Here is a 16,283-nt window from a genome sequence, read left to right on the forward strand (position 1 = left end):
ATGGATGAAGCCTTAGATGCTCTAATAAATTTGTTAGTCTCTAAGGTGCCACAAGTACTCCTGTTCTTTTTGAGGATACAGACTAACACGGCTGCTACCCTGAAACCTGTCAAATAGCTAAGAAATGTATATAAAGTTTCTATCACAAAGAGAGAGAGGCCTTATTCTTCAAATAAATATGAACAGTTCACCCATTACCACCTGTAAGTATTCAATATTCAAAATTGGTGCTTCTTTGACTGGCTATGTAAGTGGCACGGTATTGTACGCTCCTGGCTAGTTTCCAGTCTGAATATTCATAATAATGCACCTGAAATTCACTTTCTGTAAATATTTTGCAATATTCACTTAAAAATCATTGTTTCAGTGAAAATTCCTAACAGTACATTTGCAGTGTTGCTAACACCTGCAATGTTATCACAACTCTTGCAATATTTTATGTTTTACTTAATGCTCCAATCCTGGAGACAAGAGATTATGGAAGAATCTCAGTTTTCATTTACCAAAAAATTAAGTTTCTAGCCCCCATGCTTGCAAAGAAAAGCTTGAAAATGTGCCCCAAATACATCCTAAAGGCTCAAAAACCAGAAGGTGAACTAAAAAACCCTATTTGTAAAATTTAATGATTTTTAAGCCAATCTCATGATTTTGGGGGCCTGACTCATGATTTTGGAACATTCAGCCCTGGTCTACACTAAGGGTGGGGATCGATCTAAGTTACACAACTTCAGCTATGTGAATAAAGTAGCTGAAGTCAATGTACTTAGATCTACTTACCACGGTGTCTTCACTACGGTGAGTCGACTGCTGCCGCTCCCCCGTCGACTCTGCCTGCGCCTCTCGCGGAGCTGGAGTACAGGAGTCGATGGGAGAGCGCTCGGGGATCGATTTATTGTGACTAGACTAGATGCGATAAATCAATCCCCATTGGATCGATCGCTGCCCGCCGATCCGGACAGTAGTGAAGACATACCCTTAGGGTTAGCAATAGTACAATTGTTTGATGGAATATATGGTGAAAAGAACACAAATGTGGTGTGAACACAGCTTAAACAAATTAGTGTAAAAATATAAAAAAAATTATTCATGAGTATTCATTTGTAGTATTCACCAATTTTAACTACTGTACCATCACAAAAAGACTGGGACTAGGTATTTGGGGTGGGTGTTAGGATCCTTAGCCAGATATGATAAAGCAGCAATGTAAAACAATCTTCCCACTACTACATAGCCCAATCCTAAGAAAGCATTTTTCTTAGGAATTGAAATGTAATTCTGTACCCATATTAGCTTAGCAGCTACTGGGCAAATGCAGACACTTTTTTACCCACCCACACATAAAAACAACAGAGAAAAACAAGATTAGAAAGCAAGCTGTAATCTATTTATAACTCTAAACATTTAACAGTAAATCAATTACTGGAGTTTAAAAATGATTATACGCTCTCCAGGGAGAACTAAAGAATGCCATACAGAGCTCTCAGAAAGGACTGATTGATTCTACAGCTTTAGGACTGGAAGTGTATTTTGAAAATAAGTCAGGCTTTGGTTGTTACCTGATAGTTTCCTTTAAGACTGCCTATCAGTTGACTAATTTGACTGACTATGTTCAAATCATGTAAAAGATTCTGCAAATCATGGTACAGTTGTCCTGGTCCCATATAAAGTTTGTCTGAAATACATAAAAATATGTGTTATATACAACAAAATATCCAATTCAGCAGCCAAAGGAAAGCATCACTGAAAGGTGAAGGTGAGAAATATTAACCTACAAGCTGCTGGTATTTAATTCTGTATACAGGCCAGGCTAATCAGGGCTAGCCTTGCTCCTTCTCATACACAAAAAATAGACAAGTGTCCTGATGTGCAGCTACACCGAGGATGGGATTCACAAGGGGAACTTAGGCACTCCAACGCGCAGCACACAATGTCCACTCCACAGATGTGGTAAAATTGTCAAGGGGTAAAAAATACCAAAATAAATACCAAGCCCCAAGTAGATCACTATAGACTTTATTGTACAATCAGTTTTTAAGATGAATTCCACCGCTTGACTGATGGAAAACTCAGTGTTAGGCTAAGGCACTATATAGTCCCAAAACATTTCAAATGATTTTTTTGCTTAATGATTTTCTGGTAACATGAACTAATTTATTAGAGAAGATTTTTGTGAAATGCCTTTGAGCATCAAATAGGGAACTGTTGAGTATACCTTGATTTATACAATTACAGAACAGATATAACTTTCATCCAGTGTTCTTTTCCTGTGCTGCATGTTAATAAGTACAATGTAGTCTTTCTTAACCTCACATTCAACTCAGCGTGTAAGAAAGAAAGTGTAAGCTTAATTTATTACATAAAATGCAAACAATTAATTCCCAAGTAGAAACGGAGAAGAGGAAGATTTATATCTGATGTTATCTTTTTACAATTTGCTTTGTACATGAGAAATAACCGAATTAGTGCATTTCAACTCCCACTAACTCTGCTTCCAGAAAAAGCAGCATTTGAAATTCCTAAACAGTTCTTTCCCCATCCCCTTCTTTTGTCTTTCTATTTTCTTAAATTTTGACTAATCAATGTCCGTAACAGTCGTCATTTTTTATTAAGGGCCAGAGTTTGCCATTCTTATTCCTATACAGTTGTTAATTTCAGCGGGGCTACTCACAAAGTAAAGTACTATGCAATGTGAATAACAGACTGGCAAACTCTAACTCCAAAGAGTGAGAATGTGCTGAACACTGTACAAGGCACAAAATGAGACAACCTCTACCCCTACAGTGCTTACAATGCAAAGAATAAGGGTGTAAAATAAATTTTAGCATGCTCCCAGGTAGTCAGTAATTTAGCCAAGGAATTTGTGATGGATCACATTTACTTACCTGTCTTATTTTTGACTTTTTCCATTTCCCAAACATTCATGTGTATTTGCAACCTACTCTGACCATTAACTAGGTATGGACATAAACCAAACACCCATGAAATTTGCTGAAGCTCAATTCTGCACCTGGATACAGTCTAAACTTCATAGCTGGATCTACATAGTAGGTTAAACCAGATCCAAATTTCTTCAGACTTCTGGGAGTTTCAAATCCAAATGCAAACCTAACCACTCAGGTTCACCTATCTCTAGTAGGAAACAAACTAGCGGCCTGCCATCTCCATGGTTTGTAAATTTATTATATAATGAGTCAAAACATGAGTTTGTGCTAAAAGGGACACCTTCCTGTAGATTGGGCCCACTGACCCATCATTGATGAGGCAGTTGCAGACAAAGATAATTTACAGGTTAATAGATAATATATGCAAATATTTTGTAAGATAATTTGTCTTCATTTAAAACACCTAATATATGTAAATATCTTAATAAAAAACTTTAAAATGTAATTTAAAAAAAACACTACAGCAGCTAGTTTATTAACTATACCAGATTTGTTTCCAATATATTCCTAATTACATTTAGTATAGTTAATACATGAGTTGACATCTAGTAGCCATAATCCACTTGTGCTAGTACTTATAAGTATAACTATTCAATTGCAAACATTTAAATTTTAAATATAAAAGCTAAGTTTGTGCAGTTTCTCTTGTCGTGTGCAGAGCTATATCTCTTGTAAATCTGATGCCATTTACTGCAACTTCATGAGGGAGGAGATAACTGATGAGTTGCAAATGACTATGCGTTTTCTCCTCATGATAATTTTATCCTATTCTATCCTATTCATATTCTTATATCACCCTAACCACTGTAGCTAATGGACACCTTCCAGAAGTGCAATTAAGGGATGTGACTAGCATATGCCAAATGTGGTTTTCGTTCAGTCCCTTCTGTGAGGGTTGTTCATTTTATTATGTATTTTATTTTTAAATGTCTACAGCACTATGTGTTTTATTTTATGACTGAAGGCAAGCTCAGAGAACAGCCCCATATACATGGTATGGGAAGGGGTGGGGTTTGAGGCTTTTTTTGATTCTGCAGGAGTTTTCTCCACCCAATAAAGCTCTGTCTCCTACACAGATCAGCTTTACTCTTGCAGTGGACAAGTCCATTGTGCCTGAGGAGCACAGCTGTTGACCAGAGGCCCTCTTCCTGGAGCATTAGATCATCTTACAGATATCCTAGCCCCAGACCATTGAATACCTTGAAGATAAGGACAGAGATCTTGATTTTGACTCAATAATTGTCATCTCAGTCTATTTTCTCGACATCATGCATGTTTTATAGGCTTTTAATAATACTTCAAAATAAACGGATGTAATAAAAGTATCAAAACAAATCAATTAACTTGGGGTTTGAGAGTCCATAATGCAGAACAATTAAATGAAAGCCATTTTATGCTCATTCATTAAAAACCAAAAGTTTTACAACAAAAAAGAAAAAGCTAATAGGCAAATGGTATGAGTGAGACGCAAATGCTATAAGTAAGGAAAACAAATAATAGCTTAAGAATATTTGTTCATCTTCTGCTATTCCTAAGCACCTAGGGACACATTCAGAGGAAATGAAAACAATAGTGTAAGTTTTCATTAAGGGCCAGATCCAAAGTCCATGGTAGTCAATGGGAGTATTGGCTTTGGATGAGTCCTTAGTAGGCATATATTGTGTAAGGGAACATAAAGCAGTGTAAGCAGGCGTAAATTACATGCCGATGGGACTACAAAGGAGGTGCTTTTCCTGTTACAATCTCAGCCCTCTGCCTCAAAACAAAATCTTATTCCCAAATAGTGGGTTGTAATTTACATGAACATTTACGTTATCTCTGAATTTGATCCTGGCTTTGCCTGTACTAAGAGGTGGCTAACAGCATGTTAATTAACTCTTGGTAGTTAATGTGCTGTCCAGCACAACTTTATTTTCCCATTGAAGGCAAGGCCTAAATGGGTATGTCTACATTTCAAGCTGGAGATGTAAATTCCAGCTTGGGGAGACATACCTGCTCTAGCTTGGATTGAGCCAGCATGCTAAAAATAGAGTGTAGCCAGGGCGGCATGAACAGCAGGAGGGACTAGCCACCCTGAGTACATATCTATGGTCTCAGACAAGATCATACATGGGGCAGCTAGCCCCTCCCGCCACTCACACTGCTGTGGCTACACATCTGTTTTCAGCACAATAGCTCAATCAGAGGTAATGTGGGTACATCTCCTTGAGCTGGAATTTACACCGTCAGCTCCAAGGGTAGATGTAGCCAATGAGCGCAGAAGAGGCAAGGATCTGTAAACAGCCTGGCTCTTCTGGACAATGATGTGCATGGGGAGAAAGGATGCGGCAGACTGTATCCAGTACTCCAATCTATGGACTGCAGCGGCAAGTTGGGCAAGTGCTCTGTACACTGCCTACAGATTAAGGGTCAAATCCTGGCCCCATTGAAGTTAATGGCAGTTTAGCCATTGACTTCAACAGGGCCAGGATTTGACCCTAAGGGTATGTCTACACTTGGAGCTAGAGGTATGATTCCCTACTCGAGGAGACACACTCATACCTGCTCTCATCTAATTACAGTACTAAAAATAGAGTGTAGCCCCAGCAGCAGGGGCTATTTGCATGATTATGTGCTCATCAGAGACACTGGGTATATTCTCAGGATGGGTAGCCCCTCCCTCCACTCACACTGCCACTGCTATACTCTATTTTTTAGCACACTAGCTCGATCAGAGCTAGCATATGTATGTCTCCTCAAACTGGGGATTATACCCTGTTTGCCCAAATTGTGATCTTAACTGCAAAAAGTATGTAAAAGTTCATATGTACCTCAGGGGGCTCCCCAGAAGTGGCAACATCCCTCGTCTCCTACAGGGAGGCACGGCTAGGGGGCTCTATGCGCTGCCTCCGCCTGCAGGCACCACCCCCGTAGCACCCACTGGCGGTGGTTCCTGGCCAATGGGAGCTGCGGAGCCAGCACTCAGGGAGGAGGCAGTGCACAGAGCTGCATGGCAACACCTCTGCATAGGAACTGAGGGATGTTGGTGTTTCTGGGGAGGCGCGGAGCTGGGAAGGCAGCCTGCCAGCCCCACCAAACGCCAACAATCCCGGGCCACCCGCTGCCACCTGCCCCTCCCCCCTGCACCAGCACGGATCCCAGCCCCCGCAGCACCCATGGTCTCTCCCCCAGACTGCCCCCCCTCCCGAGAACCCCCGACACCCCTGAGCCACCCCCTCCCTAAGATTTAGTCAGGAATATATAGTACAAGTCATGGACAGGTCACAGGTCGTGAATATTTGTTTACTGCCCATGACCCGTCCATGACTTTTACTAAAAATACCCATGACTAAAACTTAGCCTTAGTCATAATAACCTGTAATAACTAATGGTGATGGGAAAAGGTATGAAAGAGAGACAGAATAACTGAATTAGTGTAAACAAAAAGGCCAAGTTGATATAATTCCAGGATTGTGTTGCAAAAATGCTTGTTAAAAACAGGAGATGTATGTGGAGCAAGAACTTAATGAGCCAAAATTGGTATGTCAGATATTAGGTCTCACTGGTGGAAAAAATACTGAGGGACTGGGTTATTCCACCCATCTCTCCCTTAGTAAGCTGCTAGTGGACAGGAAAACACTCTTGAATATTTGTATGGACCTTCACAGACGCTGACACATGGGGAATGTTCAGACGTCAATGATAAAAACCTCTATGTCAAATTGGACAACATCTGTCCCATCCTGCAACACAGGAAGCACTCTCCACTCCAAGTTCTCCAATTCATTCGTGATGCAGAGCTGAAGGACACTTTTCCTAATATGTTTATAGCTTTTAGGATTCTGCTCAAGCTGCCAGTCAAGTCACGAGTGGTGAGCGCAGCTTTTTGAATCTCTGGCTCATTAAAACATATCTTCCATCGATGATGGCTGATGAGAGACTGACATCACTTGCTATTTTATTGCTTGAAAATGCCATTGGCCAGTCTTTGGATCTCTCTGACGCTGTGATTCAGTTCATGAGGGTAAAGGCGAGAAACAACACCTTTTGAACTAAAGGACTAGGGTAAACATTCTAAAGCTGTCACCTACTGTAACACTATTTATACTGGCCCACCCAATATAGGTGCACAGTTCAATTTCTTCATGTTAGTACCTTTCAGTTATTCTTAAAATTAAAATGTTTCTATAAGCTTAGAGGAAATAATTTTTTTATTTGCTTATATATGGCATGAATAAATACAGATTTACAGATCCTAGCATGCAAATTTATCGTCTTATATGACAGGAATAAATCATGCATGCAAATCATGCATAAAAGTCATGATATGGGCTACTAATGCAATAAAAAATAAGGTATTCAAAAGTTTAACAAATGGAGGGGGAGAGGCACCAAAGATCCTCCTCCACTGGGGCACCATTTGGTCTAGGGCCGGCCCTGACACTGCAACCCTTTCCCAATCACACAACTCTGCAGCTTCTGCCCCACAACCCGTCTTGTCTCCCCACCATATTGAGACACCAGGCAACACAGGGTTTCCTCCACTGAGCACAGCAATCAGCTGCAGCTCCTTCCCTGTGATGGCCAGCACAGCAGCAGCGACATTAATGTGCACTGACAGGCCAGCTGCTCCTTGGAGACCCCTCTGTCTGGCTCCCCCTTTTGCTGCTCCCCGCAGCGACTGTGCAGTAAATTCTGTATGCTACATCCTTGGGCATTGCAAGACTTCTGGATAATACAGCTCTGAGAAGATCACCTCCCCCTGCCCCCCGATTCTTTAAGAAGAACTAATCCTTATTTACATTAGTGAGCAATTACTTGCATAAATAGTTGATTGACTTCTAATGTGAGTGGGTTGGTTCACAATCTGGCCCTTCGTAATTTCTGATAGATTTATGCTACTTTAAGGAAAGTTCAATGATGTATTATTATTTTTATTTGAAAAAAAATCTGCGTATCATTTAAACACATTTCTAAAAGCTACATTCAGCATTCCCTGAATATTGTGAATGTTTATACAAATATTTGTGTATCACATCTCACATTAGTACCAAGGATTGTTAGTAGAAATATTCCTGGTTATCTCTTATATTGCAAAATAACTATTTCTGACAAGCTGCTCCTTGAGTATGATTACATTAATTACTTTCGTTTCATGCAATCAGTACATAAGCATATGGCATTGATATAAATTTCTTGGAAACAGATGTACTGACATGAAGTAAAAACACAAGAAGTAAAAATAATGCTTAAGAAAAGCTCAATTTTATAATAAATATTAAATGGCTTTTTTTTGAGAGAGGTGAAGAGCGCTCACTGTTTCTTCAAAATCAGACCGTAAAAAATCCAATCTGAAACCGGATTTGATGATAAATATTCATCTGTTAAAAACAATAGACAAAACTAAGATGGAATATTTTCCTGACTACAATTACAGCATTTTATTGCAATACAACACAAAGTCAATTGTAAGCTTGAAGGTGATGCTAGCTTTAAATGATCCTGCGAAGGCAGTCAGGCCAAAAATTTGACATGCCAGCTGTGGTTTGGATTGTGAGGGCAAGTGTACGTATTATTGCTTCCTCCCACTGAGCCATCTGCTTGCAGCATATTGAAACTTACAAAAATCCAACACTATGAGGGTGAGGAAGATTTAAATTTGATTTGGAACACAGAAGATCAGCTGAAGTCTGGGGAGAAACTGTATTTTTAAAGGGTTCTGATGTATAGACAAAATTACTGTCTTTGGAAAAACAATACTAAATTTGAACTGGTACCTATTCCTGCACTCCAAAGAAATGTGAGTGAATCCACAGATGAGTACTTGCCACAAAATTTGAATCCAGATTTCAACCCACCAAGTTCCAAAGGTGTTCTGGATCCAGGATTATGGTTCAACTCATGACAGACATTGGAGCTCTTCAAATTCAGATCTGGATTTAGACTTAATTAAGGGATGCTCAGATCTCAAGTTTGGGCTAAGAAAATCTATCTCAGGAATGATGCAGCAATAATATGCTCATACTACTTGAATACAATTGCAGATGTTTCATACTTTTCATTCTAAACTTTTTCTTTTAAATGAAAAATGGCCTGTGAAAATTTTCACAGATAATGTGGTTTTTTGATGTTATTTTTTTAATGACTGGTAGATTTAAGCAGGAGGCAGAGGGGCCTAGAGATCCTCAGCTCCATTTAAGGATGTTTGGGTAGAACTAGGATCTTGCTGAAGAGTCAGTATTACGCCGCGAGAGACAAGTGTCTGTTCACTGCACTGAATGGGTGGGAATTAACGAAGGAAAAACTTGAAACTGTTATGGTGAAGCCCCAAGGCTTTGGACCTCAGACACCTCTTCATGATATCTGGGTACTAGATTATGCTTCTATAAGTGTTCCACTTTGGAGAGCAAGACACATGAGGATAAATATAGCAGCTGCATGGAATTCGAGAGACCTCATATATTAAAGAAAGGTACTCCTCCATAAGAAAGTAAAAGTCTGGTAGAATTATTTACCTGGAAGAGAATGGCTAAAAAGGACAAGACTTTTATATGATGATTTCAAATATGCCAGCTATGTCCACTACTGATAATTAGGATTAGGGAAAGGAATTAATAAGTAATATGGGCATGGATGTTGTTATACATTTGGAAACTGACGCTGGCACCCATTGTCAAGTATTGAGTGTTCTTCGGTTATAAAGGGAATGAGCTATACAACAACACGACAGACAATCACCTAAAAAGCCAACAACAAATTTCTGCCCTCCCCTCATTCCATAAAGAGCCACCCCCATTCACTTTCTACTATTAAAATACACCAAAAACAGATAGGGAAAAGCATCATTTGCAGTCAGCTGTGTGTCTCTAATTCCCTGGCTCTGAAAATTCATTATTAATGTTAAAGCCAGGGACAAAGCAAATGAGTTTTTTATTTTTAGGCACTGCACTAAAAAGTTCCTGAACATTCTCTTACATAAGCAAAGTGCTTTACATCTGCACCATCGCAACAATAGTCATTGTATGTGTATCTTTCAGTTTAGTCACACACAGTGTTACTGTTCCCATGGATACCTCTGTAACTTGTGTGTTTTAAAGACAACATTTTACCAGCTAAGTGGAATTTTATAACAACATTACACAACTAGCCCCCTTCAATCCAAAACCTAAAGTTTACTTATGAAGTGGAATCTAAATAAGCTTCTAAAATGTTAATATAGATCAGGGGTTCTCAAACTGGGGGTCAAGACCCCTCAGGGGGTGACAAGTTTATTACATGGGGGGTCATGAGCTGTCAGCCTCCACCCCAAACCCCGCTTTGCAGCCATCATTTATAATGGTGTTAAATATATAAAAAAGTGTTTTTAATTTATAAGGGGGGGTTGCTATGTGAAAGGGGTCACCAGTACAAAAATTTGAGAACCAAACCACTGATATAGATCCAATCCTAGATAAGGACCCTGAAATAGAAGAAAATCTCTATAAAACAATCTCATGCGGGGTCAGTTTTAAGTTAGAACTAGACTTTCTACCTTATCATATAGAAGGCCCTTTGTGCTTTAACACGTTGTGCCAAATTAATGATCTCAGTAAATTTAAACGGGGGATGAATTTGGGCCATTGTGATTCAAATTCTACTCACTTTAATTCCATAACACTCAAAGCCATGTCATATAGGTGCATGTGGTTTAGGGTGACCAGACATCCCGATTTTATCGGGACTGTTCCGATATTTGCTTGTTTGTCCCGCGTCCCGGCCAATGTTAGGTCGGGACACTGAACAAACAAGCAAAGGCTCCTGCGCACAGGCAGAACCCGGAGGGGCTTGCGCCCCCCCTGCCTCGACTCCGCCCCTTCCTTCCCCCATTGGATCCCTCCGCAAATTCCCGCCCCCAGCCCCGCCCCCACACTGCCGGATTGGATCCCTCCCCAAATCCCCGCCTCTTCCCCAAGCACGCCATTCCTCCTCCCTCAGCAAGTGCTGGAGGCCCGGGAGACACAGGGGAGCGCGGGGCCAGGCTGAGTGAGAGTCCGGCCCGGCCCCGAGTGCAGGCAGGATTCGGGCGGGGCGGTACCTGGAGGAGGAGCAGGGAGGCGGCCCGCGGGGCCAGGCGGCGGCTGTTCTCCCCACCTGGGCAGCAGCCAGTGGGACTCGGGAGCAGCCGCTGCTGCAGCTCCCACTGCCGCGGCGGGAGGAAGCGGCTGCTGACCAAGCACGTGGCGCTCGGCGGCTGCGGCTCTGGCGCCCGGGGCGCGAACCCCCGAGCCCGGACCTGCTGCGGGGACCCAGCGCGCATGCTGCACCCAGCCCCTGGCCAGTTGCATCTGGGCTGGCTGCCCAGCTGGTGCAATCCCGTGGGCAGCCCCGGGGCAGAGGCAGCGGCAGCCCGGTTCATTCCCTGCGGGACTCCGGGGCCGCCTGCAGGATTGCACCAGCGGGGTGGGGGGTGGAGGGGGTGGAGGCGCTCTGGCGGTTTTTTTTTTTTTTTGCTCTGCCCCCCACGTCCCGATATTTCAGTTTTGACATCTGGTCACCCTAATGTGGTTTAGAATCAACATCTAGAATTGGACTCAAGCGAACAGGAAGTCAGTGCTGATTTTAGAAAATGTGTAATACATCTTTCTGGCTAAGTAGTTTGGCAGCCATATTCTACACAAGCTGCAGCTTTGGAGTGGTCTTCAAGTATAACTCCAAATAGAGTACAGTGAAGTATCCAGTCTAGATAGGGCTGGCTTGGAAAGAAAAAGGATGCAAACATATTAAGAGAAGCTAATGATACTAGGTGCTTTTGGCCACCAACAAAACCTGGGATTCCAGAAGCACATAGTGCCCCCAAAGGGTGACTCTCTTGAGCAGAGGTTGGGTGAACCCCTTTAACAACTGGGGCAGGAGGAATACTCACCCTTCACCTTGAGGAGCCTTCTCATGAAAATTTAGTTGCATTACCCACTCTAACTTCTACAAGAAAATAAAGTACTATCATACAGGACACCCTTTTCATCTAAGGTACTTATATGGCCCCAAGCATCTCACAATCTTTAATGTATATATCCTCACAACACCTATGAGGTATGGAAGTACTATTATCAAGAGGCACAGAGCCTTGTCTATGGTACCACAAGAAGTTTGTAGCAGAGCTAGGAAACTGAACCAGAGCCACCCAAGTCCCAGACCAATGCCCTGACCACTGGATCAACCTTCACCTCCCTGTCAGTGCGACTCCTTCTTTTTCATGTAATATAAATGTGAACATTGGAGAGCTGTCTCAGCATGCACTTGATGTGACAGAGCTTAACGCTGGAGATAGTGAATACAAAATTATCACCCAACCCAGCAATCACTTGCTCAGGCGAGTAACATTACTCATGTGAGCAGCCCCATTACAAGCAATAGGATTTCTTGCAGCTGCAAACGCTGTGCAAGGTAGTAAGTGTTTGCAGCACTGGGTCCCTAGTGTGTGAGATTATGTAATAGCAGCAAGGAAACGTAGAGGTTTTTAAAAGGAAGTGAGAAGTAGCTCATGCATTGGGAATGAAGTTTAAGGAATATAAAACAGTCCACTTAATCTGGAATGCTAGAAATATTTCTCAGAGAAAGAAGCTGCATTCTGCCAAAACGAAGGAAGGAAAGTAGTGTATTGGGGAGAATAAAGGACTGGGAGTTTCAATCTACACTGGAAAATTTAGGACCAAAATTCACCAATATTGCAGGCCATAATGGTGGGCACCGGTTTGTATCGCCACACACTGAGTAGGGCCTGGAGCAGAACAGCTGGAATTGTGGCAATGAACAAAGCAAAACCCAGAGGACACTGTTTCCTTAGGAGGAAGGAAAAGAGCTGCTGTTTCAGTAGTTCAGCTGCTCCTGTTCCTTCTTCAGGAAAGGAGTAGGAACTGAAAGCAGAATGGCCCAGGAGCGCCTTCCCTTTTAACTGAAAGTAATTTCACTAATTTACAAATTTGTCACTAAGATATGAAACAATTTTTTATATCTTGCCTCATTTTTGCTGGACCCTCTATTGCAGATGTCCTGCTTTCAGGAGCTGACGAGACAGCCGCTCAGATCTTTTCATTTTTATTTTTTTCCCCTTCGAGACTCACTGTTCAAAATCAGCCATTTCTACTACAGCTCTCAGAGTAGTATTATTTCTGCTTTTGAAAGGAACCTTCCTGTCACGTCTGATGAAAATGCTGCAAGGGTTTTATATTCTCCAAGACACTAACAGAAACACAAGTATCCAGTATATCCAGTCAAACTCACGCCCACATTTGTTTCCATGGTAACCTTTGGAGACATACATAAACCGACTGCAGAAAGCAGAAGGAAACTCAGTAGAGAGAGTCATGTCTGCATTTTGACATGCTCTTGTTATTCAACATAACAACAAATACAAACCACAGAGATCTAAACCACAAACAGGGGGGTGGAATATGAATGTATCCTCAAAAATTTGCTCATGAAGGGAGAAAATATATAACTGGGGTTAAACCCTGGTCCTCAACCACCATAGGTGAATCTATGAAAGTAAAATAGCACCAAACTTCCACCAATAATACACAATATATTGAATCTTTCTCTCATTGTAGTATTATTTCTTAAGCACTGACAACACACTCAGCATTGTATGGGAACACACAGGAGAGATGGACATCTCTCCCTCCCTCTTTCTAACTCTCAGTTAATTTTTAGCCACATGGCCAAAAATAAATTGTGCTGTTGCCTGGGTGATAGTATATACTGTATATCATTAATGATCAATGTGGCCAGCAACAGCAAACCAAGCCATAGCTGGCAGCCGCATGCTTCCCACTCAAAAGAGGCCTTATGACTCACTGGATCCCTTCCCCTTTTCTTGCTTTAGAGTCAGTCCTTCTAGGTATTCTTGCCCCAGGTTGCTTTAACCTACACTGGGGCTGGCACAGATCTATCCCGAGAATCAGGGAGCTGTAACAAGCTCCCAAATAGCCTCTCTCTCTGCAGCACCATGTAGAAATGTGACACAGCAGATCCATCACCACAAAAGCAAGCAATACGCCAATTTGGAATCCCAATTGCTAAAGGTCAAGTAAACTGCAGCCACATAAAATTTGACACTTGCCCATAAAGTCCCCCTAAAGAGCAATGATTCTACACTGACATTATTATTTGTGCTTCTACATGCAAAGGGAAGAATGTGTAAGTTAAAGTAGCTTGCTCCCTTTGTTAAATTGCTTTTGGAGGGGAATAGTCTGGATTTGGTGAATACAAGGGATTTAGCCCAGGACATTCATTTTATTTATTTTGGAAAGAGACAACCATTCTCCAACAAGAGAACACCAAAAATCAGTAAGTCATATCCACCACATTCTGACCCGTCCCCTTGTTTATGATGGGAGTGTAGAGTGGCATTTTTTTGCTCTAACTTACTGTACACTTTTCTTTGAGTGAATTGGACCTAACTTGCATCCCTTTTATTACATTAAAATCAAACGACATTCCACTGGGCCCTAAATGTGCGATCAACCTCTTCAAAAAGCCAAGAAAGAGCAATATACCAAAATGGCAGAAAATAACCCACAAACAAATCCATTCACTCACAAAGATCATCCAAGAGGAAGAGGAGTGAGCATATGAAAGAAATTCAGAGCATGAGAGTTGTTTAGCATATAACAACACTTAAAATACTAAAACAAAGAATAATAATTCAAAAAATAAATAGTACGTGGGCAACCCTTAAAACATTCAAAGCAACTCATCCTCACAGCATTGCTGTGAGGAAAGCAGATTGGTATTAGAATCCGCATTTGAGAGATTGGGAAACTGAGGCAGAGAAGTGCTGCAACCTTCCCAAGGGCACGCAAGCAAGTCAGTGACAGCCAATATTAAAATTCAGGACTTCTTGAACCTCATGCTCATCCCCCAGACCATGTTGCCTGGACAATAAAATCACTTAGGGAGAGATGATGAATCCTTTACTCCTACAAGTGAACAGTTATGTACAGGAATAGTCTCACCGAAGTCCATGTGAGTCCTGTTCCAAACTACTCGCCAGTGGGAGAAAAGGGTTCACTATTTGGCCCTACTGAATGAGAAAGAGACATTGCCAAGAGTATCTGGCCTAGTGAGATTTTCAGCGATTTCCTAGTCTAAGATCTCTCCATATTATTTATTTCCCTTGCCTAGTTCTGTCTGGGTCCAAAATCATGGCATTTGCTTCTCACCTTTGATACAAAGTCTAACGTTATAATAATGCCCACAGTGACACTGAACCCCCTATTCTTCATAGTGATATTATGATGATATGATTATGGTGTAATTATGATGCATTTTGAATAAGACAGGTCATGTAAGGTGTCATTGGAAAAGTTATGATTTGCTGAATATGATTATCCTATTTGTATACATGTATTTTTGTATCAGAAGTTATGAATATTGACTATGGATCTGTATTTCACATGGAGTCACATCTGGGTAACGCCCACTAGGCAAGATGCTGCCAATCTAAATAGCTGCTTGTAAAGGGCCCGTTCAGGGTAATGAGTCATTACGGAAAACAATAGGCCTTAGGAAAAGCTTATCCCCCACCTGGTGAACCTTGCTGAGAACACTCCAGACATCCTATGGTTAATGGCGGCTGTGACTCTGCAAGGGCATGTGATCAGCCCACATGATTCTGGACTCCATTTTGGGTACCCGTATTTTTCCACAAACTGGTCTGAGAACTGAGTTTGCAACAAAGGGTTCCCGCTATATGGAAAGGCTATATAAGGCAGGGAGTGGCATCATCTGTTATTCTTCACTCCATTACAACTCAACACCTGAGAGAAGCTCCAAAAGAAAAAGACTTGGTATGGGAAAGGGGATCCCAAGCTACAAAGCAAGCGCAGCTGGTCCCTTAAGAATCTGCAAGCCTGCTTGTATCATCAGTCAGGGAGAGAATTTGCTAACTCATAACCTATCTTTCTAGTGTCTTAGGCTTAGTTTGTGTTTTTGTTTATTTTACTAGGTAATCTGCTTTGATCTGTTTTCCATCACTTACAATCACTTAAAATCTATCTAAGATCCCTGTGCAGTGCAAGACTATATAATTTTGGGTTTATACTCCAGAGGGGGGTGCATGCCTAAGGAGCTGGGAAACTGGCTGCGGTCTGCTGTTTTCATGCGGGTAGCCCAGTTTAGGTGAGTGGCGCCACCTGCTGTTGTGTTGGATGATAACAGGGCCTGGATGAGGCTGGCTATGTCCCCAACCCAGCTCTGTGTTGGAGAGGGGCCCCACGGTTCCCACAGACCCCAGATTGCACCCAAGGGGTGACAACCCATAACACTCACATCTTGCAAATATTATGGGGATGAATCAAATACATATATATCACACAAAAGCTT

At 41.7% G+C, this 16,283-nt stretch overlaps 1 protein-coding gene across 1 annotated transcript in view; it reads right to left on the reverse strand.

Moving 5' to 3' along the window:
- The window catches only part of ARHGEF10 (Rho guanine nucleotide exchange factor 10), a gene marked incomplete in the record, with an annotated part of 171,925 nt that overhangs the window by 52,179 nt on the left and 103,463 nt on the right, over positions 1–16,283 (reverse strand). The window contains 1 exon segment of the mRNA XM_034766377.1: positions 1,557–1,672. Within this exon segment, the coding sequence (XP_034622268.1) occupies positions 1,557–1,672 (116 nt within the window).

The sequence above is a fragment of the Trachemys scripta genome, chromosome 3 (assembly GCF_013100865.1).
Source record: "Trachemys scripta elegans isolate TJP31775 chromosome 3, CAS_Tse_1.0, whole genome shotgun sequence".
NCBI lineage: Eukaryota > Metazoa > Chordata > Testudines > Emydidae > Trachemys > Trachemys scripta.